This window comes from Myotis myotis, unplaced genomic scaffold (genome assembly GCF_014108235.1).
Source record: "Myotis myotis isolate mMyoMyo1 unplaced genomic scaffold, mMyoMyo1.p scaffold_m19_p_13, whole genome shotgun sequence".
Classification (NCBI taxonomy): Eukaryota; Metazoa; Chordata; class Mammalia; order Chiroptera; family Vespertilionidae; genus Myotis; species Myotis myotis.
In genome coordinates, this window is record NW_023416317.1 from 33,311,981 (window position 1) to 33,338,549 (window position 26,569).

Consider the following 26,569-nt stretch of genomic DNA (forward strand, 5'->3'; position numbering starts at 1 on the left):
AGTTTGTAGGACTGTCCTACTTAGGTGGAGCTGTTTTGAATTCCTTCTGGGTATATACAATCCTAGGTGCTGCTGCCTCTTCTCTTTTCCTCTGACTTCACTGGGGTGTGGGATGGGTGTAGGTGTATATGCATTTGCTTGCTTTTATTTTTTCTTTAGAAATTCTTCTATCCTTTCCCTGATGCAACTCATTTTTTGGACAGTTTTCTTGGCTTGGAGTTTAAGTCACAGACAATGAGAATTTTTTTCTTGTTGACTGTAAATGGGACCATCATCTTTTGGGAGTAGGCTCTGGGTCCTCAGTCCATTACTGTGGCTCACTACTGGCAGAGATTAACTACCTCGTCCTCCCTTTCCAGCCCCTGTTTTAAAATTTTGTAGCTTCTGGACTCCAGCTTCTTAATTATTAACCTGTTATAGTTAAAGAAACCAGAGAAAACATGTGTGCAGTGACATGGTTAGGTAAGAAGATGACGGACATGGATTTACCTACTGGAGCATTGGTTCTCACACTTGAGGGCCTCAGAATCTCCAGGAGGGCTTGTTGAACACAGATTATAGATTCTAGTAAATCTCGGTAGTACCTAAAAATATGCATTTCTAATAAGTTTCCAGGTTATGGGAATGCTGCTAGTCCAGGGACCACTCTTTTGCAAATCACTAGACTGTAGAATAGTTAAGGGTTCACCAGGTATTGAGCCCCTAACCCAGCACAGAATCCTAGTACCTCCCTTTCCTTAACACTACTCAAATTAACTCAATATAAACATGTTTTAAAGCAAAAAAGTTTAATCAATCCAGTTGCAAATAACATTGTCAATAAAACGTTGCCTCTTTATTACATTTTAATTAACATGAAACGATAAATTGGTCTCTTTAGTAATTGGCTTCATTATCTCCTTTCCATTAGAAAAGAGAAAAACTTCAAATCTTCAAATTAATCTCTAATTGAATTCATTTTTCTCATGTTATAATGATTATATTTAATTGTAAAATTTACATCTATATTTTGAGTATTTCAAGTCCTTTTTACTTCAATTTTAATTGCTGGATTAAACATATTTTAGAAATAACTAAGAAAATTTAAAACAAAATAATACTAATTTAAGAAAATAGTGTTAATAGAATCCATCTACTTCAAGAATGAAATTTCCTGCAAACATAGCAGCCTCTTCTTGAAGACTTCCTTAAAATTTTAAATGTTCCTCTTAATATTTATCTAAAAGGTCTATGAATACAAATTCAATTTAGGTTATATGAGAAAGATTTTTTTCATCTAATATATATATATATATAATTTGCATTCTAGCAAATTCACAATTTTATTATACTAATAGATAATTAAGCCCAGTCTTTGCAATATAGGAGTTTTCTGTAATTCATTCAAAATAAACCTTTAAGAGAGAGAGCATAATGATGCGTTTCCTACACCACCACCACCAGTAACCTCCCCTCTGCCGCCCCTCACTGCCCCCCCACCCCCGTACCCATTTAAAGTTTATATTCTTCTGTAATGGAGATAATATTGCAGTTTAACTTCTGATAGATGTTGGTTTGGGATCTAATGTTCTCTCTTGTTCTCTCTCAATATTGAGGAAGAAATAGCTATAGATAATATGTAAATAGTGGGTGAGATGAGGTATGACTGATGATTCTATCCTCAACATAGAATGCTTATTAGCCCATGGTTTTCTGTTGAATCCTAGAGGTGCTCATAATTTGTAGGTATGTGTTTTCTTTTTAAAGAAATAAATCAGGAAAGAATGAAAAAGTAAACAAAAGGAAAACTAAAAATGCATTCTGCATTGTTTTAAGGCAAAATATTAGGTCTTTGTCTCAAAAGACTTGAAGGACACAGACAGTGATGAATTGCATCCATAACAGTGGCCAAGGGGGCACTTTCCTGTTAGTTGTCTTATTGAGCTTTGAATTTATGACAGTGGTATTGTTGAAATTATTTCTTTTCTGGTTTTCTGGAATTTATTTAAATTTTTGAAGTCAGAAAACATCTTATTCGGCTACTTAAAAGATTTTACTTTCTAAATGAAAGATAACCTAAAAATCTTGTCTATAAGTCTGGACTAATTAAAACAATCCATATCTTTTCAAGTCTAATCTTACTACTTTAATAGCAATTTCAGGTATAATCTTAACACTGTAAAGGCATCAATGTCCTTTAAATTATCATTGCCCTTTGGCCTCAAAATATAAAAATAGGTGCTTACCTTGATAATGTCATCCCTGGTAGAAAGAAGAAAAGTGGGGAGATTGGATGATTGATAGATAGCACTTTCACACATTTACTGAGATTCAAATAGTTTTTGAATCTTTCATTAAGATATCAAAATATGTACTGAAATATTATTGCTCATCAAAGTCTTAAGGTGATTAAAAAGCCAGGTGACTGGTGTGACTTTCTGGTTAGAGCACCGGCCCACGCATTGAAAGGTCACATGTTGACTCTGGTCTAGGGCATGTACCTGGGTTGCAGGTTTGATCCCCAGTCCCCCGATCTGGGCGTGTGCGGAAGACAACCAATCGATGGTGTGTGTAGTGTCTCTCTTCCTCCCTCTAAAAATCAATGGAAAAAATATCCTCGTGTGAGGATTAACAAACAAACAAAAAAGCCAGGTGGGATTTTAAAAGAGTAGATTCTTTAGGCTCAGTGCCCAGTCCACACTGTGGGAAGACTTCCCCTCTGGCTTACTCTTCTGGCTGGTGAAGGGGAAAGCCAGGTATGTGCTGCTTCGAGACATAATTCCTGTCCAGCCCTGGACATTGCAGTTCTATTTCATTTTATAGTAAGTTACTTTGTTTACTACTTATTCAAAGCAGTAAATTTTTAAGCACATTAGTGAAATAATTTTCAAAATGAGTGATTAAATCATAGAGGGCAGTAATCTCAAAAAAAAAAAAATCATCCCTCTTAAATCAGTTAAAGTGATTGACTGTTTCAAGATAAAGGCTAGAACCATGGCCATTGTTCTCAGTGGTTAGAGCTCTGGCCTATACACCAAAGGGTCTTGGGTTCGATTCCCAGTCAAGGCCACATACCTGGGTTGCAGATTCGATCCCCAGACCTGGTCAGTGCTCATGTGGGAGGCAACCAATCGATGTCTCTCTCTCACATAGATGTTTCTCTTTCTCTCCCCCACCCCTTCCACTCTTTCTAAAAACCAATGGAAAAAATATCCTTGGGTAAGGATTAAAAATTATTATTATTTTTTTTTTTTAGATAAAGGCTAGAGTTTGGAGAGTGGTGTTTTAGGGTTATATTTTGTTGTTTGTTGCTTTAAAAAAATGTATAGTAGGCATCTATAATTCCCTCACTTTTAACTCTACAAAGAAGCTTTTTTTTTTTTTACTCAAAGTCATTAAAATTAAGGCCTAATGCTGGAAATCTAGAAAGGGGCTAAAGGCATGGGCTCTGCTTCTCTACAGAGACAGCTTGTCTCTGGGCAGCTGTGGCCTAGACAGCTTTCTTAACATCTGTTGTCTTTTTTTAAAATTTCTTTTTTGAATTCTTTATTGTTTAAAGTATTACATATGTCTCCTTTTTTCCCCATTGACCTCTCCCCGGCTGTTCCTACCTCCCCAGCACATGCCTGAGCTCCTCTACTGTCTGTGTCCGTGGGTTATGCTTATATGCACGCATACATGTCCTTTGGTTGACCTCTTGCCCCCCTCCCTCCCCTGCCTTCCCTCTGAGGTTGGACAGTATGTTCAGTGTTACCTTGTCTCTGGATCTATTTCTGTTCATCAGTTTATGTTGTTCATTATATTCCACAAATGAGATCATGTGATATTTATCTTTCTTTTTTATTATTATTAAATATATTTTATTGATTTTTTACAGAGAGGAAGGGAGAGATATAGAGAGTTAGAAACATTGATCAGCCGCCTCCCACACACCCCCTACTGGGGATGTGCCTGCAACCAAGGGACATGCCCTTGACCGGAATTGAACCTGGGACCTTTCAGTCCGCAGCCCAACGCTCTATCCACTGAGCCAGACCAGTTAGGGCTATATTTATCTTTCTCTGACTGGCTTATTTCACTTAGCATAATGCTCTCCAAGTTCATCCATGCTGTTGCAAATGGTAAGAATTCCTTCTTTTTTACAGCAGTGTAGCATTCCATTGTGTAGATGGAATTTTTTAATCCATTCACCTGCTGATGGGCACTTAGGCTGTTTCCAAATCTTAGCTATTATAAATTGTGCTGTTATGAACATAAGGGTGCATATATCCTTTCTGATTGGTGTTTCTGATTTCTTGGGATGTATTCCTAGAAGTGGGATCACTGGGTCAAATGGGAGTTCCGAGAAAACTCCATACTGTTTTCCACAGTGGCTACACCAGTCTTCATTCCCACCAACAGTGCATGAGGGTTCCTTTTTCTCCACATCCTCGCCAGCACTTGTCATTTGTTGATGATAGACATTCTGACAGGTGTGAGATGGTACCCCAATTGTCGTTTTGATTTGCATCTCTCTGGCGATCAGTGACTTGGAGCATGTTTTCATATTATGTCTCTTGGCCTTCTGTATATCTTCTTTCGAAAGTGTCTATGTTGTCTCATCTTTAACCTGTTTCATAGCCATGTTGTAAAGACTAACTGAGATAATAAACAGAAAGCTGTTAACTCAAGGCCTGGCACATAATAAATGCTTAGGAGAAATGTTGGCTCCTGCCACTATTATTGATATTACTAGTTTTTCATTTGTTTCAGATTTTAAATGAAAAAATAGTGTTTTCAATAGGAAATTTTTTAAATGATTAAGTAACATTGAGTCATTAGGAATTAAATCGTGGTATTTTAAGGTTATGCACCACTTGCTCCATCTAGAATTTATAGAATAATGATGATGCCCTTGAAATAGCTTCATGCCTCTCTGATTTGCTAGACAGTTTTATATTTTTGCTCTAATCTATTTCTCAACAGTTAGTAAGGATATGAGACTAAGCGGTTTCTAAGGTTCCTTTCAATTCTAAAAATCTGCTTCTGAAAAATAATCCCTCAGTTTTCCAAGAGGCCTAATTCATTCTTATCTATATTAATGAAAAAAATAATACATAACCACAGATTCACAGCACATGGCAATATGGTTTTCTGGCCTACTGAAGAAAAGATATGTCTGAAGGCCTTCAGAAGACTGTTTAAGTCCTGTCATAACATTGCAGAATTGGTTATTTGAGTTTTCTCTTTTAAAAAGAGCTTGCTGAACTCAGGACAACAAATGTGCTCTGGATTTATTTAGGACAGCCAGGAAATGCTCCCTTTCATATGAGGACTCAAAGGAGTCACTGCACATTTGGCTCTTTGTACTACTGAATGAGCTAGATTTCATGTCAAAACGCTATAAACCATGAAACAGTGCACTTTTAGCAGTTCCTTGTTGATAAAAATGTTCCCAGCTTTTGCTGGCAGTGTTACGGTTTTTAGGCAGAAACAGAATACCTGCATTTCAGATCTTGCTGTCACAAACTCATCTAAAGAGTAACAGCTATACAGATACTTCATGCCAGCTTTTAACTATGTGTGGTGGACACAAAGCAATTGGAAAAGTCCGCCGTGACTTACTCATGGGCTCAGGACCTATACATCACTGATCAAATAGGCTTAGACAGCAACATTGAAGTGAGTAGAAGTCGACTCCCATAGTTTACAGGGATTCCATGGAGATGCTTTACCCATTAAGTGTGTGGAGATGAAAGTAGATGGGTAACATCTGGGTGAGTTGTTCAAATGCGGAGGCACTATAATTACAGATTAAAATGTGTATGTCATATTAGTTCATCATAAATTAAAAGCCAATCCTGATGGATATAGTGAATTAGCTAATAGGGACTTTTATATACATGTAATTTATTTGACTAAAAATTGTCCTTTTGTGTTAACTGGAATTTTTTATCATTAAAAGCTTCTTGGGTGGCTTGAACAATGTGTTAGGTTATAGGCTACAAGATATTCTTTAGGTTGTAGGTTTGGACATTATGCTTGTACATTCAATACTACTTTTACACAATTAAAGATTTCATCTTACTCCAATCAGTGGTTCAGTTTTATAAAGAAGCCCAGTCTTGATTTTGACTAAGAACTGACATGAGTTGCTATTTTCCTGTGTTCAAATGTAGTGTTTAACCAAAGAAGCTGGTATTAACCTTCTCACCCTCATCTCCATTTTTATTTATTATATACTAGAGGCCCGGTGCATGAAATCGTGCATGGGTGGGGTCCACTGGCGGTTGGCCGGCCTGCCCTGCCCCCTGGTTGAACTCCCGGTTGAGGGGACAATTTGCATATTAGCCTTTTATTATATAGGATAACAATTAAACCTGATCTTGGGGCATCCTTAGAGAAGTCAAGAGTCTTTCTTCCATTAAGTACTCAGTTACGGGTTTTCTGATAAATTATGTACAAGTCAACGTTTTTACAGCATAAATCAGCTGAAGAGAAAAAGTGCAAGCTTAAATTGGAAATGGTTCAGATTGAAAAACATTTGCAGTGTGGATTTTGATTTTTTTAAATGAAGAGATGAAGTATTTTACAGCTAATACAGCACGAGAAACACTTTGTTCTTTTTCATGGTAACATTGGAAAGATAGATATTGCAGCAGGAAGGATGTTTGAGGTAGAGGGAACAGAATGAGCAAAGACATATAAGAGAGTGGCATATTTAGGGATTCACAGAGGAATCTGCTGTGACTAGATCTGTAATGGGCAGTGTGTGAAAAGGTAGGCTGGGCCCAGTTATAAAAGACCTTATATGCCCCAAGCTAAAGAAATTGCTAGGAAACATTTATGGTTGTTTAGTGTTATTCTATGTGTTTTTTTAGAGCAGGGAACAGCTTGGAATTTCACTCTGGTAGTCAGGAGGAGGGTATCTTGAAAAGAGGGTGATGTTCATTTCTGTTTCTGAAACATTGTAATTGAATGGCTGAGCTACTTCTGTTTAGCTACGGTCCAAACATCTATAGAATGGGCTGGTAGCAGAATTCTTGCCAGAGGGCAAGGTTTGTGGAACTCCAGTTTATTAGTAATAGCTTCAGGGGTCAGCAGATTTTTTCTCAAGGGGCCAGATAGTAAATGTAGGCTTGCGAACATTATGGTCTCTGTTGCAGCTTCTCAGCTCTGTCGTTATAGCTCAGTGATGGTGAACCTATGACACGCGAACTCATTTTTTTGGTTGATTTTTCTTTGTTAAACAGCATTTAAATATATAAAATAAATATCAAAAATATAAGTCTTTGTTTTACTATGGTTACAAATATCAAAAAATTTCTATATGTGACACAGAGTTAAGTTAGGGTTTTTCAAAATGCTGACACGCCGAGCTCAAAAGGTTCGCCATCACTGTTCTTATCATAGGCAATAAGTAGAAAAATATACATGGCTGTGTTATAATAAAACTTTCATTTACAAAAACAAGTTGCCAACCCCTGGTTATAACCATAGTGAGAAGAGGGTCAGAGGCAAGACTCTAAGATCTTCTTTTTATGTGCCTGTAAGGAGAAAGGCGTGTCTCAAAGAGCATTAGGGAAGCAGGAGAATAGGGAGGAAATGATGATTGGAGTGGTGGTGGGAGAGGGTGGTAAGGAGTGATAGAAGACAGTTCTTCTATTTGAAAAGAGGCCATAGAAATGTGAATACTGACTAGATATTTGATATTAAGGAATGGCTAATTTTTTTACATTGTGATGATGATAATGTGGTTTTGTTCTTTAAAAGGATCCTTATCTTTTAGAGACCCATATTTGAAATATTTATGGGCGGAATGATATATCTGGAATTTATTTTAAAACTAGAGGCCCAGCCCTAACTGGTTTGGCTCAGTGGATAGAGCGTCAGCCTGTGGACTGAAAGGTCCCAGGTTCGATTCCGGTCAAGGGCATATACTTTGGTTGCGGGCACATCCCCAGTAGGAGGTGTGCAGGAGGCAGTGATCAATGTTTCCCTCTCATCGATGTTTCTAACTCTCTATCCTTCTCCCTTTCTCTCTGTAAAAAAAATCAATAAAGTATATTAAAAAAACAAAACTAGAAGCCCAGTGCATGAAATTTGTGCATGGGTAGGGTCCCTAGGCCTGGCTGGTGATCAGGGCTGATCAGGTTCCCTGCCTCCTCCTTCCCTCGCTCCCTCAGGGCCTCGCTGCCACCCGCCATGTTCTGTGCCGCCCCTTGGTGGTCAGCACATGTCATAGTGAGTGAGCGAACTCCCAAGGGGACAATTTGCATATTAGCTTTTTATTATATAAAGGATAATCCATTGGAATTGTAGAGGAGGGAAATAGTTGAGACAAAATAGTCCTTGAGTTAAAAATTCTTTGTACTAGTCTTTCTGCTTTTGATTACGTTTTAAAACTTCCATAATAAAAAGTTATTTTAATAAAAGGCTTTGTGTTTAAGGATTAAGGGATTAACCTCAGAGTGAGTTCCAGAGAACACTTGGAGAGAAAAAGATTGCAGGTGATGGATGAGAGAGGGAGAAGCAGTTTGCTTCCTAAGAAAGAGGAGAAAGGAATACAGTGGAGAGAGAAGATAGAAGAAGTCAGTGGCAGGGAAAGACTCAGTGATGAGAATTTTGGAGGAAGTTCTCAGAGGACTCAGAATGGATGGACTTGAGAGCACTCCTCATCTCATAGTCATTTTGTTTTATCTCTATATATAACTGTATCCTGAACCATGAAATCGAAGTCATTTTCCCACAAACGGGAAATACTGGTGGGTTTTTATTAAAACCTCTGTCTATGGTAGACATTTAGGCATTTGCCACAATATGGCATAGGAATGAAATTCACCTGGTAGTAATTTCTAGCGATTTATAGAATGCAGTTAGAAACATTAAATTATGCATTCTCTTCTGCAAGATTCTTAGTCATACCTTTAAGTTCCTTTTCTCCTTTTCTTAACACCATCTACTTATTAGTAAACTTTTATGAAAGGTATGCCCATTATACAACATTTTTAAACTGAAGGGCAAAATAAACTAATCATCTTTTTTCCTAAGACACAGCTATTGCCAGTAACAACAGAATTACTGACTTCTCTAGGTTGGGCACTAGGACGTATGCTAAGGAAATAGGCCAAGAACAGAGCAATCAAGTCTAAATTTAAATTGTTTCTGAGGTGTTTTTTTTTATGATTTCTTGGTTTAACAAGTATAAATGCTCTAAATAAAATTTTTTGTTTTTCTATTTTTCATGTTTCACTACATTTGGAACTTTTAACGTGTTCTTTTTTATTTGAATTTTCCTTGATTTTTCTGCTATCATTAAAGATTGCGTAAGAAAAGGTGTGGGAGTGAAGCATGTGTGTGCTTTGTGTTGTGTATCATTTGTGGTAAAATGGTTTATTTTATTTGACCTGTGAAAACCTTATATTTGAAATGTGTGTGGGTATGCTAAGTATAGATAAGTTCATTTCATTTGTTTTGTTCTCAAGTTGGGTGACAACTGAGAGACACAAAAGAATAGGTACCTGTACCACCCATGGATCAACAGGTGCACTCTATTCTCCATCATCTGAATTAAGCCAATAATTTGTCATGTCATTGTGTTTTGTCCTTTTGTTTAAAAGTTATTTATTGAAGAGGTTCCCATTGTACACAGTATAACAACATGGTGTACTCTAGAGCTAGATTAAAAATAATCTGTAATTAGCTGACAGATAATTAGCACTTTCAGTATACCATTTTCATCTTATTTACTCTCAAATTGAGCTAAATATCTTATGTAATTTACCTAGCATGTGTGTTATTGGGCACGGTCATGCTCTCTTTTAACTAAGAGATGAATCAGTTTGAGAACTCAAAAGGCACCAGCAAACTTTCTACCAAGAATGGTTAGTGTTAGAATGTGGTATTTTTAAAACATGTTCATTTTAGATTTTGTTGCCACTCCACTCCCGTTTTTTCTTTGCCAAACAATAGGATAGATTCAAATGACTCTTTAGGTATTTTTTATTTTTCAATATGTTCTAAAATCTAGTGTTAAATGGAAATACTTGTTAAGTTTCTGAGGCAGAATTTCAGTAAAATAATTCATTATCATAGCTTTTCTTCTTAAATGTTAATCTTGTAATTTTTAAATCTATATGAAACTTCCATTTTAGCTTTTGTATCAGGAATAAGAATTATTTTGAGTTTTTGAGGCAGAAAAGAATTATGTATACACAAGTGATGTGTCCAGTTGATTATGAAGAAAGTGGTGTAAGTGCAGTTAAATTATTCATATACAAATAACTTTGGACCTGGTAATGTTCAGCTGTTAAGTTCTGTACATAGTTCTTATGTTGAATTCTTGATTTATCTATAACAAACTATTATACGGGCTTACTTCAGTTCATTACTCTCTGATAATTCTTTGTTAAATACACAGCAAAGTGCTTGTGGATATAAGGTGGTTTTCATAACCTTTTGCTTTTTTGTAAATGGCCTGAACTATTCACTGTCTATTTAATAACAGCTAGCTCTGTTAGGGTTAGGATACACGACTTTAAAATATGTTGACATATTATCTAATGAAAGCTGGAAAAAATGTTCATCTTAACAGTCTATAAAAATATGTCCACTACAGCTTACAATTTATTCAGGCCCTTTTATTTTATGATTTGTACTGATAGAAACGGACATCATAATGCTTTGAATCATAGTGTTGTTCGCTTTCCACCTGCATGGCAGAATGTTTCTCTAGTTATGGACTTTGAAAGTAGAATGGTTTTGTTTAAAAAAGTGAAATATTACACTTTAAGAAATTGTAACTGATTTTGTCATTAGCTTCCTATTTAAACCTTGAAACCAATATCCTTCTGGTATCTTCTAATAGTAAAACATTCAGCTTTTAGGGTATTATTGTTTTATTTAATGTTCTGTTGTATTAGTTTCCTTTTGCTGCATAACACATTGCCCTAAATCATAACAGTTTAAAACAACAAATATTTATACTTCACAGCTTGTGGTCAGGAATCCCAGTAAACTTAGCTGAATTCCTCTGGCTGAGGGCGTCTCCCAGGGTGCAGTCATCTCAGTGTTCGACTTGGGGAGAGTTGCCGCCAAGCCTTCGGGCCACAATTGTTGGCTAGACATCCTTGCCTCTCGACTCTGTAAAATAGCTTACAGCGTGGCAGTGTGCGTCCTTCAGAGCCTATCAAAGCAAGAGATAACCTAATGTCAGAGGTGGCATCTCATCAATTTTGCCATCGTTTATTCCTTAGAAGTGAGTTGCTAGGTCCACCCAGACTCAAGAAGAGGTGAGAACTTGAGGGTTTGGGTACCAGGAAGTGTGTGGATCTTAATGGTTGTCTGCCATATCTCTTGTGAGTACTTTGGAACTTCTAGAAATCTACCACTCTTACTATGTTGTTTCATAGGCTTATGATGATAAAACTCCCTGTTCAGATTGAACTCCCTTTGCTTAGCTTGCTCTTGTCTCACAATCTTGAATTAATCATGTTATATAAAATTTCAGGAAGGGATTCAAACCAGGTCAGACATAAAAGAATTTTCATTTGCGGTTTTGCTTGTATAGCCTTTTCTAGTTATTTAGATAAGAAGTTTTGTTAAAACTCTAAGGTACTATCAAGAAAGTGTACAGTTGGGTGCAGTATGCTCTCTGTTCATTGTGCAAATTCTGATGTTTATTTTGCTCAGCATTGGTAAAGGTTTTCAAGGCGTCATGAAACGATGGGGATTTAAAGGCCAGCCTGCTACTCATGGTCAAACGAAAACTCACAGGAGACCTGGAGCTATTTCAACTGGTGTAAGTATAACTTAGTGGTATTCTTTTTAATGTTACAATAGTGCATATAATGCTCTAGTCTGACTTTGGGAATCAAGCCACATAATGTTAATCTTATTCAAGGTGGGTCCTGGTCTTACTTACTTTCCAGAGGCCGACTTGAATTATTTAGTTGTTCCCTACATCCCTACAGTCAGTATTCTAAATATTTTCCTGCCTACTTTCTCATTCCCATCTCTGACTCCCCTCCTACACTCTGAAGTCAGTTGCAAGAAATTAGGGATTAGAATGCCTTTTCATCTGGTTCCTTCAGAGACTTATTTTTCCTTAAATGGCAGTTTAAGGATTGTCAAGGATAATATAATGGTGTAAGAGAAGAAATGGTGAAGGACTTTGTATTGCTAATTCAGTTCTACTCTCCCAGAGATACAGTATAAAGTGCTGGGGGGGAATGAGGGGCATAATTTATTGGAGCGTCATAATAATGCAAGTTTAATCTCTAAAGCTTGATATATATGTATATCAGTATTAAATGGAAGTATTTCTACTTCTTTCATAAGAGGAACACAGATTAAAACCACTCTTGAGTTACTAAATTCTTACGTGGCTTTGATTTTTGCCAATGTGTTAGTAAGAATATAGGGCAGTGATGGCGAACCTGTGACACACGAACTCATTTTTTTGGTTGGTTTTTCTTTGTTAAATGGCATTTAAATATATAACATAAATATCAAAAATATAAGTCTGTGTTTTACTATGGTTGCAAATATCAAAAAATTTCTATATGTGACACAGAGTTAAGTTAGGGTTTTTCAAAATGCTGGCACGCCGAGCTCAAAAGGTTCACCATTGCTGATATAGGGGAACAGGTTCTTATGCATTGCTGGTGGAGATACAAACTAGTGCATCTTTTGTTGGGGATAAAATATAGTATAATGTGGCAATATCAAATAGAACTACACAGCAATGCTACTTCTAGGTAGTATTTACCCTAAAGATACTCATTTTTATAAAATTAGTTATTGCAACATTATAACTACAAGCATAAATTTCCATACCTGGGAGTTGGGATGAATAAAGTATGGTACATCTGCTCAATAGAATACTATGCAGCTGAAAAAAAGAATGAGGTGAATTCCAGGATATAAGAAAATGCGTGTTACCTGGTTATTTTTGCAAAAAGGAAGGACCTAAGAGATAACCCAGAAACTAAGACTGGTTACCTACAAGAGATGGGTGGGAAAAGTATGGAAGGGCTCAAAAGTGGTAAGAGAGAGACTTCCACGGATATACTTTTTTGTTAAATTTTTATAGTTGAAACCATGTTAATGTTTTATGTATTCAAAATAAAATACAAAGAAAGGGGGATCCATAATGGAATATAATTAGAAGATGAACCTAACTGTTTGAAATGAGTAACATAACCTCATCAAACAGGTGGGGAGAGTAACTCAAATAACTTTTGAACACAGTATTTGGCTATATGTCCTGAGTCTAAATTAAAAAGGTACTGTGCATAGGTTTTGAATTCTAATTATGTTTATTTGCAATGGTAGTAGGTAGCTATTCTGAAATAATTTTCTGTGAATTGTAAGGTTGAGTAGATAGGTAAATATATTGGTAATGGGAGCCACGTTTCTCACTGTTAGAAAAGGGTATTAAGTTATGGAAAGGAAGGAAGTTAAAATAACTCTATAATGTTGAATTCCAGCTGTAGGTATCAGTATACACTGAGTAGCCAGATTATTATGACCACCCCATCAGTACAATGAAGTGAATTAGTTATGCAAATAATAAAACCTTGAGAGTATTTGCTTAGGAAGTTTTCAATATTCAGTATTTTTGGAAGTGTCAATGAAGTACTGATGGGGTGGTCATAATAATCTGGCCAGTGTATATTTACTATATGTTCATGTAAACAAAGGAATTGGTATAAATATACGTACATTTTAGCTACTGAAAGGGCCTAAAAGCAAAGATATTCCATAGCAATGAACACAACTAGAGCCTAGATCTTGGTTTCTAAACACCAGCTTGTTCAAGAAATCAAGGAAGTGCTTTTAAAATGGTACTTGAAAGGACCCAGGATCCAGCTACAATTAGCTCCCCCTTGCAAAAAAATGGGACAGTTTGATTTGAAAACTTAAAAAAAATGAAAAACTTAGGATCAATGAGTTCACACTGATACAAATAGATTAATAAATGGGAGAAAAGGGACTGCTCTTCCTTACACTATAATCTCAGCTAATAAGTGTGGAAGGGATGTTAGAGTTAGAATTTCACTTTGATGGCCATTAGAGGAATTAGCAATGGAGGCTAAAACAAGTGGTGAAAGCTTGATGGACTTTAGATGCTGACATAGTCCCACAACAAGTTGCCTATTAATTACAAAGGGGAAAATAATATCCGTAGAGTGAATTAACTGAGTGAACACATCCTTAACTAACTGATCAATGTTATACATCACCAGTAATTGAACAAACCAACACAATATGCCTCCTGAACGGATTCCAGGAAAAGAACACATCATCACTTCTGTGGTGATTCCCATTGAAAATGCATCACCCGAATCTAATCGCAGGGAAACATTAGACAAACCCCAAGTGAGTGATATTCCACAAAATGATTGGTTTGTAGCCTTCAAAAATGTCAAGGTAATGAAAGACAAGGAAAGGCTGAGGAGCTGCTCCAGATTTAAGGAGACTAAAGAAACATGACAATTGTGTGTAATTCTGAAGTGGATCTGGACTTGGGGGGAAATAGCAGTAAAGAACATTTGGGCAGTTGACAAAATTAGGTAATGTATTAAATTTTGAGTTTCATAATTGTATTGTGGTTATGTAACAGAATTAGGAAGTAGACACTGAAATACTTACAGGCAAAGGAGCATCATGTCTGCCACCAAATTACATATGACATAGGAGATGTGCATACATATAGAGTGGGTGGTAAGCAAGTGGGCAACCTGTAAACAGTTGGTAAATTTGGGTAGAGTATGAGAGCTCTTTGTGTTATAAGTATGAAATTATGTAGTTATAAATTATATAAAATAGTTATGAAAATGAGGTTTATCATCAACATAAATTTAAGACCTTAAAAACCTATTAAAAAAAAAAATAGGAGTAAGTCTTCATGATCTTGGGTTTGGCAAAGCCTTATATCTGACACCAAAAGTACAAGTAACCGAAGATATAAATTAGATTTCATCAAAAGTTCAAACTTTGGGCTGCATACAGCTCCATCAAGAAAACGAAAAGACAACTCACAGAATGGAAAAAAGTATTTGCAAATCATATCTGCTACGACTTGTATCCAGAATATATAAAGAACTCTTACAACTCAATAGTAAAAAAAATAACCCAATTAAATGTAGGCAAAGGACTTGGATAGACATTCTCCCAAAGGAGATATACAAATGGTCAGTAAGCACATGAAGAGATGCTTAACATCCTTGGCTATTACATTAATGTAAATAAATCCAAACCACAGTGAGATATTACTTAACACTCACTGGAATTACTATAATTCAAAAGGCAGATAACAAATGTTGGCAAGGATGTGGATAAATTGGGACCCTTATACATTGTCAATAGGAATGTAAAAATGTTGCGGCAGTTGCTAAAAATGTTAAGTGTAAAATAAGACCCAGCAATTCCACTCTTTGGTATATATACCTCAAAAGAAATGAAAAAATGCACACAAAAACCTGTGCATGAATAGTCATAGCAACATTATGCATAATAGCCAAAAAATAGAAACAACCCAGAGGGTCATCAATTGGTGAATGGATAATTAAAGAGTGGTTATTCACACAATATTATTTAGCAATAAAATGGAAAGAAGTTTTGATATATGCTATAACACGGCGGAGCCTTAAAAACGTTATGCTAAGTGAAAGAAGCCAAGCACAGTAGACTGTAAATTGCTTGATTCCATTTATGTGAAACGTCCATCCTAGGCAAATCTGCAGAGATGAAAGTAGATTAGAGGTTTGTACAGGGCTGGGGGAGTGACCACTAATGGGTATGAAGTTTTAGTTTGGGATTTATGAAAATGTCCTAAGATTGGTTGTAGCAATACGCAACTCTGAATGTACTAAAAATATTAAACTGCCCTTTAAAAGGGTGAAATGTGTGGTATGAGTTATAATAAAGCTCTTTTAAAAATTAGGCATGTAGAAGACTATTCTTATAGCTCAACCTAATTTTTTGTCATGAACTATGCTGTTCTGTGTTTGTAAATACTTTCATTAAGGATTAGCTAGCGACTGCCTTTATAATCTTAAGAGTTAGGGTATACTTCTAAGGAGAGTAAATTTAATTGGGGAGGGCAGATCTTTTTTTAGTAATGTAATGTTAAGCAAGGTGCTTATCACTGAGTGTATTTATAGAATAAATATGGAATAAATAAAAATGATACTTAGTCTATAATATTCAAAATTATCTTTTAATCTGTGTTATCTCTTAATGAGTTACTTCCCCTGGACTTCTGTTACGAGAGTAGTGATGCAAAAGTTTTTCTATTTCAAGAATTCATGTGTCCTGAGAACCTTTCCCATTTTAGATGGAATTCAGATTTGCTTCTTTAGATGTAAAATTATTATCCATTATTATCAGACCAAAATAGAGACTGTGGGAAGCTGTTTGATTTATGTGAATCGGAGATAACCAGGGCTGGACAAGCAAACTCAATATTCCGATAACGAACTGTCCTTTAATCATTCTGGTGAAGGAAGGTAACATCGAAAGCAAGGGAGGGGGAGTGGGACCATTTCAGCAGCAGTGGTGCGGATGGAGTGCATTACATGGGCTAATCCAGATTCATGAAAGCAGGCCGGCACTTACTTGTTCCTTTGGTGGTGTGACGTGTTTGTATGTCCAAAACAAACACGTCACACCACCAAAGGACCACATTTTCTTTCTAAATTCTCAAGCAGTGCTAGCGCAGCGACTACTCTCTTGTTACTGAGTTTTTCTCCTAACTCTGTTCTTAGTCTGTATGTATTTTGTCGCTCTGATCTAATTTAGACTGGATTACCCCTCTTGAGGTAGATGTGTCTAACTCCATATTTAGTTCTTTACTGGGGCCTAACAATGGGGGAGGGGATTAAACATTTTAATAATTCCTATCTTAGGTTACCTTTTGTTTTCATCAGAACCGTTTTAAATTGAGAATATTTAGAAGCGCTAACTTTGGTTCTCTCATTCAGGATGTCGCCAGAGTCTGGCCTGGAACTAAAATGCCTGGGAAAATGGGAAACAGAGATAGGACAGAATTTGGACTGAAAGTGAGTTTCTGAAGTGGCTCTTTTTAGGAATGGTTAAATTAATGCCCTAATGCAAAGGCACCAGAGTATGGACTGTATGTGTGTCTGTTTAATTGTTGTTTGTTCAGTTTAATGTTTAAACAGTATGATTGTTCTAATAGGTTTTACATTTATGGGGGGGTGGAGGATACGTGAACTGTGTGTGTTACAAATTCTCAAAGTATGATTTCATTTATGGCTTTAGGTGTGGAGAATAAATACAAAGCACAATATAATCTATGTAAATGGCTCTGTACCTGGACATAAAAATTGCTTAGTAAAGGTATGTATAGCTGTCTTTATTTTCCATTGTTCATTTATATGAATATGAAAAACAGCCCCTAATTTTCAAGCTACATGAGTTCTCTGTTGAATTTTTTTATTTTTGGTTTTTAGTAGCAACTGAGTGCAAAAATTGCAGAGAACACCCTATAGTGTATGTCTGTGAAAAGGGTAGGACCATGAAGCAGAGGCTCTTTAGAAATATAAAAAGGAGACTAGGATACTCTTGCCAAAATGTGAATGTATCTGTCGTTCCCAAAAAGGACTTCTTACTTTAAGAGTACTTTGACACCGGAACCAGAAATACTGGAGGTGGAAATTACATGAGAGAGCCCAGAAGAAAGGTGATTAAAGGTAGACATTTTAAAGAGAGATTCTGTTGTTACTATTACTAGCATTGCTCTGATTGCACTTTTATTTTCCCTGAAAATATGCATGCTCATTTTTATGTTCAACATATGAAGGAAAAGAAGAAAATAAACATGTTGTACAGGATAGATTTGAAGAAAAACTCAGACTCTCAGAGACTTATTTTCATAAATAAAATACAAATTAAATATTCTGCCTGGAATTGTAAGCCATGGTAATACAAAGTGATAAATCACTCGAATTTTGAACCTCCCATTCTGAAAATAAATTTGTAATAGAAGTTATATCAGCTATTCCTAGAAATATAGTTTTCATTAATTTTCCAACAACAACAAAAATAGGTTGAAACTTAAACCTCAGATTTTTCATATTGGGTCTCTTTGTGTGCTTTTTAAAATAGGTTCCGTTACTAGAATAAGGTACAATATTTGTTTTAATCTTAGAGTAATTAAAATTCCCTTCCTGGCACTCTTCACTTTTTGACTGGATTATTCTCTTGTTTCTTTTGTAAGATTGCAGGTGCTTAGGCTTAAGTAGGTTTCCAAACCCAAGTGATCTATTCTCCAAGTGACTACTGTGATAAGTGGTTGAAGTCAGCAAGTTGTCATTGTATTTCTCATAACATTTTGGCTTCATAATTCAATGTATCCCTACCTCTGCAATCCAGATTTATTACGTTATGCATATCACAACCCAATAAAAGAGAGGAAAGTGATTATTTTCCATAATAAAGTTACACTGGATAGCAGGTGGATTTTTTAATGTTGCCAACTCCTTATATCCCCATTTGCTGCATACACGATTCTAGGCTGGCTTTCCAGCTGAACCCTACTACTGCTGCTTTGACTTCTAAGGTACCCCGTCAGCATCTTCTTAGATGCTTCTTAGTAACTATTGGGGATGAATAGGTCAACTGTCTTGAAAAACCATAATCTATGTAGTAATTTTCTGATCTGGTTGTTGTAAACAGCAACATTTATTACTCAGACTTTTCATCCACTTGATAAAAAATTGCTTTCAAAAATTCAGTCAGCTCTCTAATGGATGGTGGCCTGCTGTCACTGAAGACAGACAGACAGAAGGTCCACCAAAGGCCATTTCTTTTTCTTTTTAATATATTTTATTGATTTTTACAGAGAGGAAGGGAGAGGGACAGAGAGTCAGAAACATCGATCAGCTGCCTCCTGCACACTCCCCACTGGGGATGTGCCCGCAACCAAGGGTATATGCCCTTGACCAGAATCGAACCTGGGAACCTTGAGTCCGCAGGCCGACGCTCTATCCGCTGAACCAAACCGGTTAGGGCCCAAAGGCAATTTCTAAAGAGGAGTCCAAATATATTTTGAGAAACTTACAGCAGCAGAGAAATGTCTAGTCCACTTTGAACTGCTAACACACGAGTGAATGCATTTTTCACAGACATGTTTTGATTTTAAAGTCTTTGCATTATGGTACCGAAACAGCTTTTGTAATCTAAAATGTGTGCTTCAAACATTAAGGTGTAAGTTTGAAGGAGTATTTTGTGGGCTTGTGTTTAAATGTCCAGACGTTTGGTACATCTTTTAAAAACATTCAGCCCACTTTTTCTGTTCTCCCAGGTGATTGCAGAGCAGGTAAGTTCTTGCCTGTGGAGAATGAGCGCTCCTGGCTGGACAGGCAGCCTCACGAACATCCACTCCCTCCATGGGAGCTTTTGCTCTCAGAGTACAGGGCTGCCAGTATCTTTCATTCTAAAATTAGTAAAGATAGTCGTTGGAATGACCAACCTGTTTCATTAATGTAAGCACAAAATTCATATGAGTCTTGTACCTTTGGACTGTAAACTTCCAGCCCTCAATTTTAAAGCTGCTGTCATCTTTTATGTTTCAAATCAATGAATTACATATAGTACTGTAGCTTTTACAGTTAGAATATTTAAGCAGTGCTTTTTTTGTCTGAAATTTTCCTCAGCTATAACAGATTTACAAAAATGTAAAAGTAACAAGAACTCACTCTGTTACGGCAAGAGGCTTACCTGTTATGCATTCACCTGGGAGAATAAAAAAAGTGGGCTGAATGTTTTCAAAAGATGTACTCTTTGTAATACTTTAAGCAATAAAACAAAATTAAAAAAAAAAAAGATGTACCAAACTGCTGACATTTAAACACAAGCCCACAAAATACTCCTTGAAACCTTTAAATCATCTGTTAGTAAATGTTTGCATTTATCAAATTAGCACAGAAAGTTTTATTGTTGGTTTTACTGTCTACTTACTCAGGTTTTATTTCCAATTCTAAATTCTGAAACAGATTAAATTGGTAAGAATATGACTTAGTCCAAGTTAAAGTTCGGGGGGGAGGGAGGGCGGGTAAAGTGAGTTTATTTTCTTCTGGGTGCCTTACTGATAATTTTTTACAACAGTTTTAATGAGAGATTAAAATAGATATGTTTTTCTGTACTTAGCTGTTCCTAGCAGGTGTGTACTTATTTCAACCAAATTATTCATTTTTTTTTTTTTTTTTTTTTTTACAGTTTGGCATTTAAATATATTTTTATTGATTTTGGAGAGAAAGAAAGAAGGGGGTGGGGAGAGAAACAGCAGTGATGAGAGAGAACCATTGATTGGTTATGTCCTGCATGCCCCCTCCCCAGGGGTCAAGCCTATAACCCGGGCATGTGCCCTGAGCAGAAATCGAACCATGACCTCCTGGTTCATAGGTCTATGCTCAACCACTAAGCCACTCCTGCCAGGCCAAATTATTCATTTCTTATTGCCAAAATTATTATGGCTTATTTTACTCTGTGTGTATAATTATATGTAATTTTTTTATTCCTCTCTGAATGAAGGCTGTAGAAGTCAGAAGCTTTAAAGAACCCAGTGATGTTTTCCAAAAATAAAAACCATCATTTTAGATTATGTCAACATATGTAGTATTCCTTAGTTTGTGAATTCACAGATTAGAATATTTTTAGAACATAGAGTTAATAGCAATATTATAAAGACTTATGAATTTATTATTGTTTTTTGCTAAATACTATTCTGTTCTTAGCTTCCAAATGAGAATGCTACTTGTTAAATGTAAGCTGATTTCCTTAAAACTTGATAGTTTTATTATGTGTTCTAGAATTAAGACTAATAAAAATACTAGGTAAACTATTTTTAATCTGAGCTAAAAAAATCTGTTATAAAATAATAAAAATAGACAATATGAGTAGATGAAATCATTAAGAAGTTGATAGTAATTAATACCTTTTAGGTATATAGTCTATATCAATCCTTATATTTGAAATATCCATTTGGATATAACTGATATTTAATATAATTTATCCTGTTGGGCAGTTCTAGAAATTTTTCTTCTTATGGAAGATTATATCATTGGATTAATTAAACTTATTCAAATAAAATGAATACATTGATTTCCTTTTACTTCATATAGATATAATAACAGTTGCATTATTCACATTAGAAAATATAGGAACATATTCTTTGATTATGAATAATAAAACAGGCTAACTTAATTGGTAGCACTCATTAATAAAACCTTTGTTTCCTCCCTCCAGATCAAAGATTCTAAACTACCTGCATATAAGGATTTCTGCAAAAATCTACCATTCCCTACATATTTTCCTGATGGAGATGACGAGGAACTACCAGAAAATTTATATGATGAAAATGTGTGTCTGCCCAGTGCACCTTCTATTACATTTGCCTAACCCCTTTGGGCATGGCAGAACCTCACCCTCACATATTTTATTAGCTTTGATAAGCCAGAACAATAACATAGCCAGGAATTATATTTTGCTTTCTTAGTCAAAACAATATCACACTTGTCACCTTTGTCAAGGGCAATAATATGTCATTCATCCCCCAGTGGAATTTTTTAAAATTAACACATTAAATAAATCAATTAAGTAGATTGACTATGCCAAATTTAGATGGACTGGCAGTGTGCATATTAAAATCTTTGTAATTTGTGGATTTCATTTTTTTTTCCTGTGTATTTTTCAAGTTATCTTAAGATGTTCATAAATTTAACTTTTATTAAAGATTTGTTTTTGTGAAATCATGGTTATGGATAACAATGGCAAAGCATAGGGGGACTATGGTATAACCTATTTGGATAATAAAATCCATTTCCTAAAATTCATTTTTATCAGACTTTTATATTTTAGAGTCCTGAAGAGGGAAAGCAAGTGAGGCTTTTATTTAAATTACAGAAATATACATGTTAAACTTAAAGGCCTGTCGAAGACAATCGTAAATTATGGGACTTATTTACACTGGAGAGCAATAGTTATTTTTTAGTTTGGTCTCTCAGCTATAAAATAAGTATAACCACTTTTCCTTGATGCCTTTTTAAAAGGATTTGAAATGGCCTGGGATTGTACGTTCAACAAACTTTTATTAACACATTTCGTACCGCTCAGGAGTTTTCTCGTGTTTCGCGCGCCATCTGTTAGGACCGCTCACGAGTGTTCTCGTTTTTCACGCCCATGGAAAAGGAGCAAATCTAGATACTTATGTAAATTTTGTTTGGTCCCTCTTCATAGAGGAAAATGTTTTACGCAGCACCATACGTTAAAAAAGTACTAGGAACTTTAATTGTTTGCTTTTGTAAATAAAAATGTTATAATTATTGAAAAACACTTAAAGTGCATTATGATGATTTAAATAATGTGCAGTTTGCCCAAAAATGTGCGGTCCCTGGCGTATGTCTTAGAGATTTCTATGCGGTACGCAATGTGTTAAGCACCTATTACTGAAAATGTTAGTGGCCCCTGGGTTTCACTTCATTTTATGAAATTAAAATGTGCTTTCTAATGGCTACTTCCGACAAATAAGCTTAACAATGTAAGGATTAGCAGGCCTCATTTAACTACTAAATTTACTCTGGACCAGGTTACTGAGGCCCCACAACATTCATTTTAACTCCAGATGTTTTTTGAGACTTGATTCATATGGCAACCCAAGAGACTTATTAGCCACAGTGTTAGGTCTCCACATGATTTCCTGATAACTGATGGATTTATTAAAAGTTCCCACAGTATTTTTCTACCCTACTAAATTTCTCTCGTTATTTTAAATCCAAATGTAACCACGTCTTTTCTAAAGGTTTTATTTGCACTAATGTCATTCTATTAAAGATTTGTGGAAATTGATAGGAAATCCAAGCAATAAAATAGTAAAGTAAGGGGGAAATATCTAGGAAGATGTAAATCAAAATAGGTGGAGGGTTGGGAAGGAATGATGCCAAGACAATATAGATGAGCAGGCCATAGTATGCAGTTGTTATGCTTGGTCTGGCTCTGAGCTACCTGGTACCAAAGTAAAACAACATTGAACTGTTACATATTTAGCTTTAATCGTAAGTTCTTCAAGAGGAATCATTTTAAACTGGAGTAAGTCTTGTTTTCCATACCATTTTTTTTTTAAAACCTAAATAACTTATCAACCTAGAGATTCCTGAACTTGTTAAAAGATACCTCAAGCAAACATCATACTCAAAGGTAAAATGTAAACACATTCTTCTCAGAGATCAAACAAGGATACCCTTCACTAGTTCTACTCAATGATGTTCTTGGAGGTCCTAGCCAATGTGTAAGACACAAAAACACAATGTAAATATTGGAAAATGAGAACAGATCTTACTATTTGTAAAGAACATGATCTACCTAGAAGATCAAGGACAATTAACTGATCAGCTACCAGAACCAATGAAGAAATTTCAAAAAAGTGACTGAGTACAAGCTTAATATACAGATCTATAATAGCAATATGTAATTGGGAAATTTTATGGGAGGAAAATTTTTTAAAAAGTTACCTGGAGCCCTGACCAGTTTGGCTCAGTGGACAGAGTGTCGGCCTGCGAACTGAAAGGTCCCAGGTTCGATTCCGGTCAAGGGCATGTACCTTGGTTGCGGGCACATCCCCAGTGGGGGGTGTGCAGGAGGCAGCTGATCGATGTTTCTCTCTCATTGATGTTTCTAACTCTCTATCCCTCTCCCTTCCTCTCTGTAAAAAAATCAATAAAAAATATATTTTAAAAAAAAAAAAAGTTACCTGGAAAAAAGCCCAAGTTTGCCAGCATCAATGGAGAGCAATATTATGGTTGTGGATGAGAAGACAATAGTGCAAAGAATTCAGTCCTGTTTTTAAAATCTCAACAGACCTACCATAGAATTGTTCAAACTGATTCTAAAATTTATGTAAATTTAAAAGTGTCCAAAACTTAAAATTAGGTGTGACCCAAATGCTTAGGGACTTAGGCTTATTTAACTTAGAAATTCAGAATATTGCATGCCTTAATTCTTTAGTTAGCTACATTTGATCAAAAGATTTTAGTGAACTTGTAGATGTGTCAAGTTTGCTGAGAAAGTGATGGGAAGCAGCTGTTGTCTTAGTAACACAAAGTTATTACTGGGAAAACATAATCTTGGCATTACAGCATTTGAATATAGCCCAATGGCAGAATAAGAGTGAGGATAATTCAGCAGCCATTTGCCCAGGGCATGGGTTTTGAAGGCAGGGAACCTTCTAGAGCAGCGCTTCTCAACCTGCGGGTCTCGACCCCTTTGGTGGTCGAACGACCCTTTCACAGGGGGCGCCTAAGACCATCCTGCATATCAGATATTTACATTACGATTCATAACAGTAGCAACATTATAGTTATAAGGTAGCAATGAAAATAATTTTATGGTTGGGTCACAACATGAGGAACTGTATTGAAAGGGCCAGAAGGTTGAGAACCACTGTTCTAGAGAGCCTGCCCCGAACCCACCACCATCTGTCTATCTCTAGAGTCTGCAAGTGGAGTGTAGATGTGCATTTGGGTTTTAAAGAAAAAACGATCACCTTTTAGGATTATGAGAGTGAGTGCTGGCTTTCAGGGCCAGACTGCAAAGCATCTACTCCCACCCCCACCATCAACACCCCCCGCCCCACACACACACACACACACACTGTCCACTGCCAGCACCTGCTTTTGCAAACTTTTCAGTGGCCCAGAAGAAGTGTTCCACAGCCAGTGAAAGAGGAGGATGCTTCTCTGCAGCAATGGAATACATAGCCATGTGCCTGGTCCAACACCAAGCAAAACACACGTGCTCTGCTAAGAACCTTGTTCACTATTTCTGGCTACAGCACCTGTCATTAAATGTTCAACTCGGGAAAAATGGAACTCTGCCTACGATGGATAGAGGAGCATGTGGTCTGGACAGTGGCTCGCTCACCTGTTTGGAGCCCATGCAATACTAGTGACCGACTCCTGAGCAGTGTTGGTCCCTGGGCAGATGAGGCAATTCAGTTCTCAGCCAAGGAGCCCACTTAGGTCCTGGTTTGGGCTTGAACTTGACTTATTACTTTAGATTTTGTCTTGAAATGGGAAACCTTTTTGTAACTAAACTTCATTCAAATTAGGTATTTTTTTCCAGCCTTAGTTTATACCAGCTATTGGTTATAAAATAGATAAATATGGGGCCTTACGTGAATTCTGTAGGCCTCAGGAAGGACAACTGGCCGAGGCATGCCTGCTTTAGGAGTTACTAAGTCTGGCTTGTCCTTCCTTCACAGGGCCCTTAGCTTACTTACTGGGGCGGCCGAAGCTGAAAGGCTAGTGTTGGTCAGTGGGCCCTGACACAGTGGGTGAATCGGGGTGATGCCAAGCTGTCACAAACACTAAAATTTCAAAACATGTCTTGCACATATAAGGATGCAATTTGCAAGTAGATTAAATATTTCAGAGTCAGCCAATAGTGCTTTCTGTAATGCTGAGATACAGGCCTACTTTTCAACCTTTCCCTCGGGGTGTAATATAAGGATGACTTTACAGCTTATTTCCAAACGTGAATTTGTGGATGGACCGTGACCATGTCTCCGGATGTATGAGGAACTGTGTTTGTATGTAAAGGGTGTTATGATGTACAAGTTAAAGTAGTAGTTCAGGGGTCCTGCTATTGCAGGATAAATCCCACCAGTCTGTGGAAACACTTGTTCTACATTAAGAAACCTGTTCGTTTTTAGTTATCAAAGAACCCTCCTTTGAGAAAAGGACTTCGGTCCCAAGTCACTGCCCACAGAGACCATTGCAGTGTCAGTGAAACCCACTGGCGGGAAGAGTGGCACGCAGCCTGCTGACACTGGACCTCCTGCTGAACCTCTGGGATGAATGCCCTCGTGAATGCCCTCAAACAGCTGCCCAGTTCCTCGTTCTTGTAGAAAAAAATGCCATGCATGCTTAGCTGGCATGGCTCAGTGGTGGAGCATCGACCTATGAACCAAGAGGTCATGGTTAGATTCCCGGTCAGGGCATATGCTGGGGTTGCAGGCTCGATCCTCACTGTGGGGTATGCAGGAGGCAGCCAATCAATGATTCTCTCTCGTCGTTGATGTTTCTCCCTCTCTCAAATCAATAAAAATATATTTTAAAAAAAAGAATGCCAGACCGCATGTGGCATGAGCCTTTCGAGGCGGTCTACCTGCAGTAGGACGTCCTGGCTGCTGTGTTTGCTTTCCCACAGCTGAGTTTCTTGCGGTTATGATTCTAAAAATGCTTGTTGCTGCCTGTTTTGCCCTAAGGTCTCTGCTTTGGCGGCTCTCCCCACTCCTGCAGGAAGTGTGGCAGGAGAATGCACTTGTCCTGCTGCCTCGTTTCCATGGTTTTAGAGTCGAGCACTTCAGTGACAGGGAGGGCCTGGTGCCCATACCAACCAGTGTTTGTGAACTGCTTACTCAAGAGAACATTCCAATGCAGACAGAAGCAGGTCCCGCACTGTGAGGCCCCCTGAGGCAAACGACATAAGGCAGTGGTCGGCAAACTCATTAGTCCACAGAGCCAAATATCAGCAGTACAACGATTGAAATTTCTTTTGAGAGCCAAATTTTTTAAACTTAAACTAT

The 26,569-nt window shown here is 36.8% G+C and overlaps 1 protein-coding gene across 4 annotated transcripts in view; it reads left to right on the plus strand.

The window, feature by feature from the left end:
* The window catches only part of MRPL3 (mitochondrial ribosomal protein L3), a 43,019-nt gene extending 21,202 nt beyond the window's left edge, over positions 1–21,817 (plus strand). The window contains exons 7-10 of one of the 4 annotated variants that reach the window (XM_036332623.1): positions 11,650–11,758; positions 16,947–17,024; positions 17,248–17,325; positions 21,235–21,817. In XM_036332623.1, coding sequence (XP_036188516.1) covers positions 11,650–11,758; positions 16,947–17,024; positions 17,248–17,325; positions 21,235–21,387 — 418 coding nt within the window. In that variant the 3' untranslated portion in view covers positions 21,388–21,817. The remainder of the gene's footprint in view (positions 1–11,649; positions 11,759–16,946; positions 17,025–17,247; positions 17,326–21,234) is intronic. The other 3 variants (XM_036332624.1, XM_036332625.1, XM_036332626.1) reach the window with 3 other exon arrangements.
* The last annotated feature ends 4,752 nt before the right edge of the window (positions 21,818–26,569 follow it).